Source organism: Colletes latitarsis, chromosome 8 (genome assembly GCF_051014445.1).
Source record: "Colletes latitarsis isolate SP2378_abdomen chromosome 8, iyColLati1, whole genome shotgun sequence".
NCBI lineage: Eukaryota > Metazoa > Arthropoda > Insecta > Hymenoptera > Colletidae > Colletes > Colletes latitarsis.
In genome coordinates, this window is record NC_135141.1 from 32,100,913 (window position 1) to 32,116,012 (window position 15,100).

The 15,100-nt window shown below is 35.6% G+C and overlaps 1 protein-coding gene across 5 annotated transcripts; it reads right to left on the bottom strand.

Annotated features, from left to right (window-relative positions):
* Positions 1-63: 63 nt before the first annotated feature.
* Positions 64-11,625, bottom strand: Cdk12 (Cyclin-dependent kinase 12). Of its 5 annotated transcripts, XM_076770653.1 has the most exons (12): positions 11,339-11,625; positions 9,192-10,518; positions 7,944-9,079; positions 7,395-7,822; positions 7,114-7,310; positions 6,634-6,838; positions 6,283-6,551; positions 5,880-6,053; positions 1,706-2,012; positions 1,471-1,591; positions 1,218-1,400; positions 64-201 (listed from the first exon to the last, which is right to left on the bottom strand). In XM_076770653.1, exons 2-12 carry the CDS (start codon positions 10,508-10,510, stop codon positions 197-199), a joined length of 4,344 nt encoding a protein of 1,447 aa, XP_076626768.1. In that variant the 5' UTR covers positions 10,511-10,518; positions 11,339-11,625; the 3' UTR covers positions 64-196. The 5 variants fall into 5 exon arrangements, 4 of the variants coding, with proteins under 4 accessions (XP_076626768.1, XP_076626766.1, XP_076626765.1 ...); XM_076770651.1 differs by lacking the exon at positions 64-201 and having other exon boundaries at positions 909-1,400; positions 9,192-10,515; XM_076770650.1 differs by lacking the exon at positions 64-201 and having other exon boundaries at positions 909-1,400.
* Positions 11,626-15,100: the final 3,475 nt, after the last annotated feature.

Here is a 15,100-nt window from a genome sequence, read left to right on the forward strand (position 1 = left end):
GAACAAATTCAATAAGGAAAAGATTTATTATTCATTCCCACAACATTGTACTGCCGACCACTTCGTCGAATGAACGCGTCGTCTCCTTTCGAATTGTAGCGCAATCCGCCATAACACTGTCACAGATTGTATACATCTTGCCGGATAGAAGCACACGTCCTAACCTCATTTTCGTACGCGTTCTGCTGGAACCACTTCAATCTGAAACGTTCGTGAAAATTGTGTTAATTTTATTCCCATCGTATGTACATATTATTCAAATTGTTGCTGTTTAGAAATTTTTTTTTTTATTTCAGTCGTTTTCAATATATAAAAAATCCCCTAACTTACATAATTTTGTAACTACCTAACCAACAAAAAATGATTTACTTTGTAGCTTTACTAATTTCTAAACATGAATCACGGAACTATTACCGAAATATTGACGTGTCTCTTATTCCGTCCTGAAAGAATTCTCCTATATTTATGTACGTTTTGTTTCTTTATTAGATATCTCGTTAGTGTTATGTACATTACATCCTTTAAATACTTGCATAATAAATAAGCATTAATATCTTATATAAAAATCTTTTTTTCTTTTTTTTTTTTCTTACTAAGAACCTCATTCAGTATAACAAAAGATATCGCTTAACATAAAAACCTGCACATGTACCATCAAATACGTTCAAAGGTATTATGTTTCTAAAGAAAGAGAAATGTGTTTATCTAGACAAAACATTTTGTTTACCATTTAAATGTACATACATTTTACATTTACTTTTATGTATGTACATCAATGTATACTGGACATTTTTAATGTCAAAAATAAATCTATATTTGAAGAAACATAAAAAGAAAATATTGAAGACTTTAAAGCTCATATGTCATATGTTGCATGTATATGCACTATTATAAAGAGCATATTGATATTATTAAAGATACAAGTACTGTATTAAGTAACTAGTCAGATATTAATAATATATCAATTATATACAAGTTATACACCGAATGTGCACTTACAGTTATGAACAGATAATAGTCTATAAACTTGGATGCAGTTGTACTTCCTTGCCTAGTTAATTTAAAAAATAGCAATTTAGACCTTTTCCAACTTTATACAAAACGTAGTTTTAAAACGCTGTAAAGAGCTATATATACAAATCATTACGAGCTGAATGCTGACTGAGAGGAAGTCGAGGGCAGGAAAAGGGTTTGTGTCAGGCTGGATGCCGGTTTACCTGGGGGTCGGGTGATAGCAGGGGAAGGATTGTAAGTTTCCAAACCGTAGCGCGACATGAGCGCCAATAATGCACTGCGAACACCAGCTGTAGCCAGTTGTGACCATCTTCCAGAACTCATTGCATCATCACCAGCATAAACTGCATGCGCATCAAAATTTCCTGACTGGGACGTATTTGTATCTGAAAAAATGACATTTATGATAACAATATGCTATGAATGTAAAATGCAAGCAAAGGAAATAAAACTCACCTAAAGATGGTGGATTTAATACAGGAAGATGAGACTCTAATTGTCCACTTGGTCTTGAACTTGCAGCAAGTCGAAGTTCAGTATGCAATTCTCCTAATAACTGTACTACTTTTGGGTCACTCTGCAATTACGAATTATAATATTAAAATTACGCTATAGTATTATATCGTAATAGTAGTTGAACAAAAAAATGATAAAAATACAATGTTTAAAATAAAGGGCATGAAGTGTTTACCTCATTATCCGATCGAAGTGACATGAGATCATCAACACGAATTGGTTTTCCCTGATTTAAGGCATTTGTGAGAATACTTAATTTTCGAGCAAGACTATCTTCTGCACATAGTTCTGTCATATGAGAGCCAGAATCACCCTTGTGCCGTGGTTTAACAGGTGGAGGACTAGCATAATAGTATGATGAAGGTGAGACCATAAATGGCCCACTTTGATTAAACATATTGTCTCCTCCATAATGCGATTCCGTACCAAGTCGATTTGGATGAGAATTGTACCCTGCTTCCATTTTTAAACGTTTGGAAGACCTGAAATCAAGTTAAAAGTATATTTACATAAAGACTACAAAATTGAAATTACATAGTTCGATATTTTTATTAACGTTATATTGAAATATATCGAATGCAGGACATATATTTTTATATTAAAACACAATTAATTAGTAGATATATTTAATAACAAATATTATAAATGCAAATAATGCCATGATGAAGATTACATGCTATGGTGAAAATTCTTAAACTATTATGAACTTCTATACTGTTTGGCTTAGATTATGTTAAAATAGAGTAACGTTTGTAGAAATAATTATGTAAAATTAAGCATATTTAAAAACCATGCTATTACTTTCCAAATAATAAAATTAATATTAATAAATTACATAATGCTAAATAAAATTCTATAATTAGTTGAATGCCATATGAACACATGAATACCCAACAATAACACAGCACATTTCATAAATGTGCATATTAAAAAAGCAAGATTAATAAATCAGTACTTTGTATGGATATACATGCAATTTAATAGGCAGAGCATATACTCTGTAAATTTTATTTTTCATTATTTATTGCGTATTTATCATTTATACCTCTTTTAACGAAGTAGTATGACAAAACAATTTAATAAAGAATCACAAATATTAAGGTCATAATATAATAATTTGTTGGATTTATTGCATCCTCAACATTTTTGCATGAAACGATCAAGCGTTTTATTTTAGTCATAAAGCTCAAGCACATGAATTGTTATATGATACACAAAACCAAGTCTGATGTGAATTATTAAACTGGACACCCTGGGTATAAACATGTATTGTACTGATTTGGAATATTCATTACCTATTTATATTCTTATAAGTGCTATAAAATTTGCCCTCTATCATTCAGCCACATAAACATTATTTCCTGAAACATAATGTTTTTCTGATTAGATATTTTGCCAATTAGTCTAAATTTGCTTATAATTAATTTTGTTTTCTATTCAAAGTGTTATGTTGTTTTCTACAGATTCCACGATATTATTTATGAACAATAATCTATTACATAAATAATAATTATATGTATAGTAAATCTAATATATACATAACCAAATGCATGTTATCTATATATTAATTATATGCTAAATAGTTATTTATGTATTAAACTAATTTTTATGCTTACAATGTCAACTTATTTCTTACATGATCTATTTTACTGCCTAGACATGTATCTTTTAATTACATAATAAAGAAATGGTATATATTTAGAAACTTGAAATGCAACATGGTTTTGGCTATACAAATGACAGGAATGTACAACAAATTCCTTAATATGCATTAGATAAATAATATTTTAAAACATTTTATTAACATTCATAATAGCATTATTTTTGCAAAATATTATAATTTCATTATAAAGTAACTTATTTTTAAAGATTAATCACCAGAATTAAATTACGTCAATGTTAACGTGAATTTTTAATAATTATTAAATTAATAATAACTACAATGTATGAATACAAGAAATTAAATTTTGTAAATAGCCTCTTTTGACAATATTTATTCATTAAATTCTTTAAATTATATTTATTTATAGTTGAATCATACTTTAATTCTTGTATGCAGTAGCAAACATGGAAAATATATTCCATTTATTAATATTAATTTAAAAAAAATTATGTTACTCTTTATCATTATTTAAAATAATTATGTGTTATATTTAATAAATTCACCAAAATTATTTATCGAAAAATGTTTGTGAAACTTCTATTTTATACTACTTCACAGTAGTACATATCAACTGTACATCTTTATAGCATTAAATGGTTACGTAAAATGTAACATAAGATGATGAAAATCATGTAATTCGGGATAGAACGTTTATTTAGTACTGAATGCAAGAAATGTTCAATCATCCTTTTTTTTATCATTTCATGCGATACAGTTTCAATTTGAAGAAAAGTAAAGTACTTCCACCTATCTTATCTCACTATGTGTGAAACAGAGTGTCATTGTAACATCAACATGTTATTTATTTTGACACTTTCTACATAAAAGTAACAAATATATTAAGCATTCGTTTGATGTTATTGTGGAATAAGTAGAAAACTAACATATACTTTGTAGTCATTTTGGAAGAGTACATCATTGCGTATATTGGTATTCAATTCATTCCCAAGGTCCCAGTGTTCATTGTCAGATATGATTCTCTTAAAGGATTATGGTTACTTAATTCATAAATTAAAATATAGACACATTAATAGGGGCTAGACAAATTAAACGATAATAAAATATTTTAATAACATTGGAAATTCATTGTCCATAAAAATGTTAGGCAAATGCCTGTGGACATTAGTAAATATTTTATATTACAGTAATTCAATAGTATTTTACATTATGACGATAATACATTAGATTTGTCTAAATTCCGAATTTCATTATAAGAATGGCACAAATATAAAATACATGCAAAAACATGAAAATATTTAACAGATATCAAAAACTGCCATTCGTATATTGAAACTTATGATAACTATCTACTATACAGAATAACGAACTATAACACAGTTGCGGAAATTTGACCAATTAAGATACACCTAATCTATAAATGTGAATGTTTAAATAAACCAAATTAACGTAAATAAAATGGATTATCGAAGGAGATGGCCGCAATATTAATATTTGCGTAAGACATTCACATTTTAGTCTTGACTCCCTGCATTCCACGTCTTCATCTTCCAACAGGTTCTTCTTTGTATCCATTCGACCTATTTACACTCCAAGACTTTATACATTATAAAGAACACCTAACTTGTTCACATCATTTTCTCATTCGTTTCATGTATCGTTTTCATGCGCTTGTAAGTATTTCAATCTAACAGTTTAATATGAAAATTAACAATATGAAATTCCAGTAACTTTGATCTTTTTATTTACAATCACATAACCTACTACTGTTTTTATTCAACTTTTTGTTTTATGGTTCATCATTCACAAATATATGTATATATCATTAATACAATTGTGAATAGTAATTATTATATATGCACATACATGTAAATCATGTAATTGCATATTCAGATTTCAAAATAAAATTGTACATATGTGCAATCTTTTTACATACACAAATATGTTGTAATACACAAATATGCATATGCATGTTCACATATCCATAAATTGCTAAATATGTACATACTTATTTAGTTTTGGTCACGATATTTTTAGACGTGAAAAGTGTAATTTTTCAAGCTCTTATGATGAGTTTTTAAGGCAATCAATTAAATTAGATCGCAATAGGAGATACTCGTCTTCCTTTCGCATAAATGCCTATTATTATCATTCAAACCTAATAATATTTAATATCACTTTGAAAAAAAAATACTAATATAGCGTTACGATTATTAGTAGTATTATAATTTCTTCCAATTATTAATATATATTATTCTAATGTTTGAAGATGCAGCCACATAAGGAACGTTATAACATATTTAGCTATGACAAATATATTGCTGTAAATTTTTGTATTTCTTTGATACATGCGTTCAAATGAAGTATTAGAACATAATCTTTGTAGCAAACCCATGAAAAGAGAACGATGTTGTACATTCTCATGTCTCTATATTCCATTGTTCTGCACTATAGCCATCGTCGTGTTTGAACGACTGCGAATAAAACTAAAATTAACTTATTTATCCATTATTGAGAGTCGCATGCAAACGGACGATGAAAATAAGATACTACAACAGTTATGTCTTCATTCTTTAGGTGATATTCCTATAACAACGCACTCTACTAAGAAAATAAATGCCAAGCACAACTGCAGTACACAGCCATCTACGTGTGTAAGCAATTAGTATCTGGTCAGTACTGGATCGCGTCCCAGTTTGTGCGAATATGTCTCTCTACGGCTACTCACCCTCCGACATCCGATAGATCTTCAATAGCCTTATGGGGACCTCCTTTATTTGGAAGAGGAAGTAGAGGTATCTTTCCTGCAGAGCTCTCTTGCTGTTCTCGTAACTGTCGTCTTCGTTTTTTACTCCAGAGCTCATGACAATCTTGCCAAGTAGGAAGCTGTGGCGCTGGCATCCTAATATATTATATAAGAGATGTAGGTTTTATGAATAGGTAATGATTAAACACATAACAAAAACTACGAAGAAAATAAACCTTGTAGTTTCAACAGTTTTGTTCGATTATATTCCAATATGAATTAAAAAATATATATGTAACTATAGTTTTATATTTTAATCTTATAACTGTGTAACTGAAAGAATGTTCCCTTTATAAGCATATTGGAATACAAAAAGAAAACATACTGTTCGGGTTGAACATTTTTCAGCCAAGAACTTTTAAGCGCGTCAGCAGCCGTTATTCGTTTTTCAGGATCTAATTCCAACATTTTGTCTAGAAGATCCAAAGCTGGTGCTGGCATAAACGAAAAATCTTCTCGTAAACGTCTTCTATGTGATTTTTTTGGCTTGAGTGTGTGCCACAATGGCAATTTTATCACAGAAGGCCAAACGGCAGGAGTCGGTGTGCCACAAACTCTGGAAATCATCTCCAATTGCATCATCTCTACGTTCGCCTAATTAACAAAATTACATAATTACAAACTGTTTAATGATTACTGTATAAATCAATTTGGTTGATCATTTCATTTTTCTTACCTGAAATAGCGGTTTTTTAGAAAATAATTCTCCTAGAATACAACCACAACTCCATACATCTATCGCAGGCCCATACCGTTCTTCGCCTAATAACAATTCAGGCGGCCTATACCACAAAGTAATGACTTTATTTGTGTAAGGACGCTGTCTATCTTCAGCATTGTAAAGTCTTGCGAGTCCAAAATCAGCTAACTTGACTTCCCCTCTGTAAAAATTACGAATCAGATAAAATAAATTTTGCGAAATTTTATACTTATTATTATATATGTAAATACTATAATAATGATAAAAGTAGATGCCTATTTACTGAATGCAGACACAGATAAGTCTCGGTTATCATAATACGTTATCTTTATTTGTTCGTTACCGCTTTCTACTTTTACGTTTATCATACTATATTATTTCGGCTTTATTACTGTAGACAACTCTTGTGCATTTAAGATGGAAACAATAGAAATTTATTTTGTTATGTTTACGTACTTGTTGTTCATCAATATGTTTGAGCACTTGATGTCTCTGTGTAAGAAGTTTTTACTATGGCAGTAATTTAATCCATCTAATAATTGCTTCATAATGCTTGCATTATTCATTTCATTAAAGTCAACCATTCCGGATTCTAAGAGGCCCATCAAGTCGTGATCCATATACTCAAACACAAGGTAGAACGAACCTTTGTCCTATAAAAAAATAATATTGAATATCATTCACATTTATGTAATAATATACTTTTGTTTGGCACATTACGCATTCTAACGCCATACCTTTCTAAAATCTAAGGCATCTTGTTTATCTGTGACAATTTCTCTTAAATTAACAATATTTTTGTGATTAAGTTGCCGCAAAATTTTGATTTCGCGCACTGCCGTAATGGGAAATCCTTCCTTCTCGTTCTCTAAGCGTACTTTCTTCAATGCAACAAGTACAGCAGCTCGTTTATCTTGAGCTTTGTAAACTTGTCCATAAGTGCCCTCGCCTATTTGGGCTATGACTTCAAATACATCTACACAGCGCTCCCCCCAGTCTTTGCCACCTGAAGCCGACATGGGAGTATGACAATTTCTCGAACCTCTACGTTTCAAGATTTTTGGTCTCTTTAACTTCGGTTTAGGTGGAATACGCTCGACTTTCGTACGCGGCGGTGTTGCATTTGGATCATCCTCTCCGCTTAAATCTTCGGACCCAGGAACAACTAAACGTTAAATAATAATAAAAGAAATATTATACAGAAATAATATCTATTAGGCGACATTTTGATTAATTCTGAAATTATTTACGTTCATGCTTGGCGATATAAGAAAACATCAACTTACCTGGTGGCATTGGTAAATCTTTAATACCCTTCTTTAATGGTGGTTTTGGAGTCGAAGCTGGAAATTTAATTTGCGCCTTACTAGGTGGGCTCGGGGATCGACTTGGCGGCGAATCTATACTCTCTAAATCATTTTGATTGATTCCAGGTGGCAGTGGTAATCGCGACAAACTTTTCGTTTTAAATGCCACAATAGGAGGTTTAGGAGGATCTACAGACTTAAGAGGAACTAAATTGTTAGGCGGATTAAATTTCGACATTGCCGTGTTTGGCGCTGGAACTGGAATTGGTATAGGTGGCGGCGGAAGAGATAAATTTGGGAGAACAGGTACTGGTACAGGAATAGGCACTGAAATGGATACTTGTGATAAACTCGATGCATTTGCAGACTCGGATTGTGGCAATGGTGGTACTTGTACGTTTGCAACAGTTGGAAAGTTTGGGCTATTTGTAACAGTCATTGAACAATTATTAGACGTAGTGCTCGTAGGTGAAGTATATACAATCGCTGAAGGCTGATTAACTCCAAACATTAAATTTGGTGCACTGACAGACTGTGTTATAGGCAATGGTGGAGTCTTCCCTGCAATTCCGCTATCGTCAGACATTGGTACAGGAATATCCACAACATCGACAGATTTCACGTTTTCATTTGGTGTTTTTAATTGTTCCTTGTGATTCACATATTTATCTTTATTGTCGGTGGAAGTTTTATTTTCAGAAGATGTATTACTGGCTTCTTTGTCGTCAGTGCCTTCTATAATTTGAACTTCATCCTGATTAACAGCTTTTTCCTTAGCTGCCTGTAACTTTTTGTACGCCAATTCCCTCATATTTCTATCTTTTACGAGTTCAGCAAATAAACTAGTTTCACTAATTTTTGCTTGTACTCGAAGATTTCTTGCTGTGATACTCGATGGACTCCTTGCTCTCGATCTATGAGGAGAAGGAGAAGGTATTCTTGAAGGACGAGGACTCTTCGATTTGTGTTTTCTTGTCGATTTGTGAGTCTTGCTAGGGGATCGAGATTTCTTTGGAGTACGACTTCGTCTACGTGAACGCGATCTTGAACGCGACTGAATCTTTCGCCATCTTCCGGGACTTCGAGATCGCGAACGAGAAAGAGGTAAATGCAACCTAAATAATAATCGATCTTTTTTACGACAAAAAAACAACTGATTTGAAATTATCGTAAATTAATTGACTTAATTATTTGATGAAACTTATTTATAACATTAATATACAATACCTGCTTCCGGTAGGACTTCTAGTTGACCTCGACTTCCTTTTATCTCGTCTATCTTTTTCGTGATGTCTATGTCGCCGATCAGTTTCTTCCCGTCTCCTACGTTTACTCGAAGGTGAAGAACTAACAGGATCTCCTCTACGTCGATGACTTACAGGACTCGGACTAAATTCTCGTCGTCTTGCGGATGGACTAGGACTATGCCTAAGTCTATGCACCATTGGATTTGGACTAAAATCTCTTCTTCTTGTTGGGCTATGGTCCCGTCGTCTTGTCGGTGGACTTGGACTATGTGGCCTCCTACGACTTGAACTAATAGCGGGGCCAGGACTAGCGCTACTACGTCGAGTATGAATACTAGGACTATGCTTTTGCCTTTCAGGTGTATGCTTCATTGTAGATAAACCTGCTTTATTATTTTCCGGCGTTACTGTTCTTGGTGGTAACAAAGGGGTATGTGGAGATTCTGTTGGCCTTGGGGGAAGAGGTGGAGGAGTTACATTTCGCGGTTGCCTAGTCATTTCAAGTTCTACGTCGCTTAAACATCTTTGCTCCTGAGGCGTCGCGGGTGATATTGGGGAAGTACTATCTTTTAATGGTAAAGGCGGAGACTCTGACCAATTTCCAACTGGTTTCTCATGTTCTGGACTTATAATGATTTCATCTGCAATGCGATGTGGACTCAAACTGTGAGAATGTCTCTTGGACTTTCGTTTTTTCTTCTTCCCTGTACTAGACGAGGGACTAAGACTTCGTTTCTTTTTCTTGTCTCGTTTGTGCTTCTTCTCTTTTCTTCTGGCGTATCGTCTAGACTCTTCTTCATATTCGGGCGTTCCACCGTGCATCGCCGAAGGTTGCTGTTCATTTGGTGAATAATGTCTACCAGAATGCCTGTGTTGAACTGGTGGAGATGGTGAAAGACTAATGGGTGATGCTCCAAGAGCACGCACCGGACTACCGCCATAGTAACGTCTCTGTAAAACTGATTCAGGTACTTCTCCGTCCGTGTAGCTATTACCCCTACTTTCTTCTGATTGAATTTCTCCTGCTTCTGGTTCGGATAAATCTTCGCTACTCACATCCGAGTATTCGACCAAAGGTTTAACAATGGAGGATGCTACAGTTGGTACATTTTCAATGGATTTATCTCTTGACCTCTTTTTCTTCTTTTTCCCAGAACTCTTGTTTTTTCCATGCCTCCTGTGCTTTTTATCAGACCCTTCGAAACTGTGACGATTTATATCACTACTTGTACTACCTCGTCGGCGGGATCGAAATCTTCCATTACGTTCAGCTCGTTCAATATCACGACTGCTAGGCATGTCACCTACTAAAATACAAAAATATTAATATACAAAGTTAATGTATAAATGTTTTTATTCTATTATATTAGCTCATGTATTTATATAAAAATTTAAAATAATACTTCTAGGCTTTGCAAGTTCATATGGCTTGTTAGATCATTTTTCCTCTGAAGAAAAAATATAAATTTAAATATTTAAGAATATGTAAAATTATTATACACATACAAATATAATTTCTTACTTACATTAATATATAAAAAAAACACTGGAGAAACGATTAAATCGAATTTATTAAAATATAAATATCCACTTGTAATCACTCAGTAAAGCTCAAAATACCATTGGAAATTAACATTTAACCAACTTCAAAATTAATTAAAATTTTTATTTACAAATGATCGGATATTTTTAATATTTACCTTAACATTAAATGGTATAAAAAGTTTTATAATTATTTCTGTTCTCTTCAATACTTTGATACTGATCGTCATGGATATACATACATACACAACAATACGCACATGTAGAAACACACGAACACGACCATGTATAGTTTAGTCGACGTAACAATATTCTCAAATAGTATGATTCTTTAATAAATGTAAAAAAAACAGTACATTTCAATAAACGGTGATATTCTTGGAATAAAAGCAAAAGGATTTATTGAATATAAACTTATGACTCGTTGGTTTAAAGAATATTTTGTAGAAAAGAATTTTTCGATCGACCTAGCATAGCCGCCATTGTTAACGACTGGGTGGCAAGGGAGTTGCCCAGTTTTCATAAAAGAAAGTTATATATCGTTTATTAAGGATTGGTAAGTTAATGGTGAATATTAGTACTCACGTGCAATATAAATCTTGTGATATCACGCTGAATGTCGGGTTCCTTTGCATCGGGCTGGTCCAACGTAGCGATGAGTGTAATGGTTACGTTCGTTGCTCGGTAAACAGTTTCAACACATATTTCGTAGGCCACGAGTAAAATTTGATAAAAATTAATAGCTATCGTAACAATTAAGTGTTCAGGCAATCATATTTTTATAATTTTACTAGCCGATGCATCATATCTCATGAATTTTCTTTGGATTATATTTGGCTTTCTCATAAAGGTAGCTCAGTAAGTAGAAGCCATTAACCATTAGCACGTCATTATTGTCTGACGTAATAAGCGGCAAGTGCTGCACTCTTACGGTTAAATATGGAGTAACCAAAATTGCGGAATAATCTTAAATATTATTCTACTCGATACAATTGGTTGAATTAAATTTATGCTATGTATCTATTTATAAATATAAATAGTCTATTTAACGTCAAATATTCATTAATAAATACAAAAATTATAAACATAGACGAAGCATATAATACAGTGTTTCCATGAACTTCCATCTTTCATATTGTCAAACCAAGTTTAAAATAATAGAATTTATATACTTTACTTCGAACATATATTTATATTAATTTTAATACCACACTTTATCAATGGTATTATTTACTTACGACTTATCAAACATCATATATCAAGATATTTATGTTCAGTCTGTTACGCATTCGCGTGACGTAGGTTTGATGTACATATAGCGCCGCGACGGGAATTTATTGGAACTGGATTAATCACCATCGAGTCCGCGATTCAAGCGGGCGAGATTCAGACGATCTCGCGTATTATAATACATATTACTATGTATGAAATTCAACGCGGGCAAAATCCAGCCGGAAAAACCGAGCATTATAAACTTTCTTAACGGCCACGTTCAAGATCGGCGAGCATACGATATAGACGTGACTTCTTCGCTATTTTTGAGATTAAAGTTCGAGACCTTTTAATTAACAAACTATATTACTGCGGAACACCGGGGTCTTGGGGAGCCGACGACAGGTTTTCCTAAATTGTTATTAAAAATGCTGGGAACCGCCTTACCGAGGTGACGACATTGAGGATTGGCTTGACCAATCCCCCCTCCGCTGCGCAACGTTCGTCGCTGTCAGCTTGGTAGGGGCAACCAAGGTCTGCTCATTGTAAGAATCAAAACATAGAACGCAGAAGAAGTTTTAATCTCAACCGAGTAGTATCTGAAAGTCATACATCGAGCTAACAGAAACAAATAAATTCTGGTAAAAATACTTTGAACGTATCGTGTAGTTTAATTTTTGCGCGCCTCGCCGAGTAAAGCGGTTCAGCGCTCCACGGGCACCAACCCACCTCCTTATTCCCTAAACCACCGACCACGCGACGCAACATATTTTTGGTGACAGTGGTGGGATATATTTAAATTAATTAAAATCACGGTCGTGGATAAAGAACTGTTGCCGACGGTGAACGGATCTAAGACAAACTTCGCCGGCAAGCGAGTGCGCGCTTTAATAGACTGAATTTTGGCGAACTATTTTTATTGAACTTCTACAATACAAAGTGAACATTAGAATCAGTGCATCCGTTCTCCCTTGGATTTTTTTCACATTGCGGTTGAGCTTCCGCCTTACTCAGCACGGAGAGACGAACGCCACCGAACGAGGTTCCTGTAGGACAGAGAGACGAACATCGCCGACGATTGGAACACCTGGAGGACATCACGGACCATCGCCGATTTCCAACATCTTCTTCCGGGACGCAGACCGCCAACTCAGCAGATCGACGACGAGCAGAAGGCCCCGTTGCAGCAGAACCGATCAGTAACATTTTAGAGCGTTTCCGTCGTAATTGTTAGCGCACTGTAAGTGTAGTACTACAATAATAATGTACAGTCTCATTAGTTCGTTGTGTCTTTGACCAGTAGTGTGCATTGAGCTTGTGTATTATAATATGTTTTATTATCGATACATGAAAATTCTGCATAATGCAGCTAACTGACTAGAACCAGAGATGCCAGAAAGGCACCGAAGGTGCACTCTCACACCATGTCAGATCACGCGTACGTGAGCTCGTGGAGTTTCGGAAACCCGACAAAGGCAAAATGACGCATGCCCTCTTTCTCGATTCTCCGAAGTTGCCCGAAGTAATTTCGGACCGCCTCGTGAGAGTCGAGAGAGAAAGGCTTACATTTACCTTCTCGCTCTTAACAACTGAAATCCGACCTCCCGTCAACAGGTCTCCACTGGCCTCTGCTGACCGCTGCTGACCACTTTTGGAATTTCTGACAACGTATAACGATTACTACTGACGTCTGCCAGCCTCCGCAGGCCTCTGCTGACCGCTACTGACCACTCATGTTTCTTCTGAAAACCTATAACGATTACGACTGGCTACTGTTAGCCTCTCCCAGCCTCTGCTAGCCTCTGCTGACCACCGCTTATATTTCTGACAACGTACAACGATTACTGCTGACTTCTGCCAGCCTCCGCCGGCCTCTGCTGACCGCTGCTGACCACTCCTGTTACTTCTGACAACGTATAACGATTACGACTGGCTACTGTTAGCCTCTCCCAGCCTCTGCTGGCCTCTGCTGACCACCGCTTATATTTCTGACAACGTATAACGATTACTACTGACTTCTGCCTGCCTCCGCTGGACTCTGCTGACCGCTACTGATCACTCCTGTTACTTCTGACAACGTATAACGATTAGAACTTGCTACTGCTTGCCCCTGCTGGTCTCTACATGCATCTGCAGCCCTCTGCTTGCCCCTGCTGGTCTCTGCATGCATCTGCATCCTTCTGCTGGCCTCTACTGACCACTGCTGGTATTTCCGACAATGTATAACGATTAATACTTATTAGTGTTTGCCCCTCTAAGTCTCTGATTGCCTTTGTAGATCTCTGCTTGCCTCTGCATGCCTCTGCTGGCCTCTACTGACCACTGCTGACCGTCGCTTATATTTCTGACAACGTATAACGATTACAACTGTGTACTGCCAGCCTCTGCTGACCACCGCTTATATTTCTAACAACGCATAACGATTACTAATGACTTCTGTCTGCCTCTGCTGACCGCTGCTCACCCCTCCTGTTACTTCTGACAACGTGTAACGATTACAACTTGCTACTGCTTGCCTCTGCTGGTCTCTGCATGCATCTGCATCCCTCTGCTTGCCCCTGCTGGTCTCTGCATGCATCTGCATCCTTCTGCTGGCCTCTACTGACCACTGCTGGTATTTCCGACAATGTATAACGATAAATACTTATTAGTGTTTGCCCCCCTAAGTCTCTGATTGCCTTTGTAGATCTCTGCTTGCCTCTGCATGCCTCTGCTGGCCTCTACTGACCACTGCTGACCGTCGCTTATATTTCTGACAACGTATAACAATTACAACTGTGTACTGCCAGCCTCTTCCACCCTCTTCCAGCCTCTGCTGACCACCGCTTATATTTCTAACAACGCATAACGATTACTAATGACTTCTGTCTGCCTCTGCTGACCGCTGCTCACCCCTCCTGTTACTTCTGACAACGTGTAACGATTACAACTTGCTACTGCTTGCCTCTGCTGGTCTCTGCATGCATCTGCATCCCTCTGCTTGCCCCTGCTGGACTCTGCATGCATCTGCATGCCTCTGCTGGCCTCTACTGACCACTGCTGACCGTCGCTTATATTTCTGACAACGTATAACGATTACAACTGTGTACTGCCAGCCTCTTCCATCCTCTTCCAGCCTCTGCTGACCACCACTTA

Bases quoted from the DNA above. Each gene is read 5' to 3' on its own strand.
- Cdk12 (XM_076770651.1), bottom strand. From the start codon at position 10,510: ATGCCTAGCAGTCGTGATATTGAACGAGCTGAACGTAATGGAAGATTT. The intron at 6,839-7,113 runs GTACGTAAACAT...TAATTTTTACAG, and splicing joins AACATATTGATGAACAACAA to AGGGGAAGTCAAGTTAGCTG. The intron at 6,054-6,282 runs GTATGTTTTCTT...ATAATATATTAG, and splicing joins AAAAATGTTCAACCCGAACA to GATGCCAGCGCCACAGCTTC.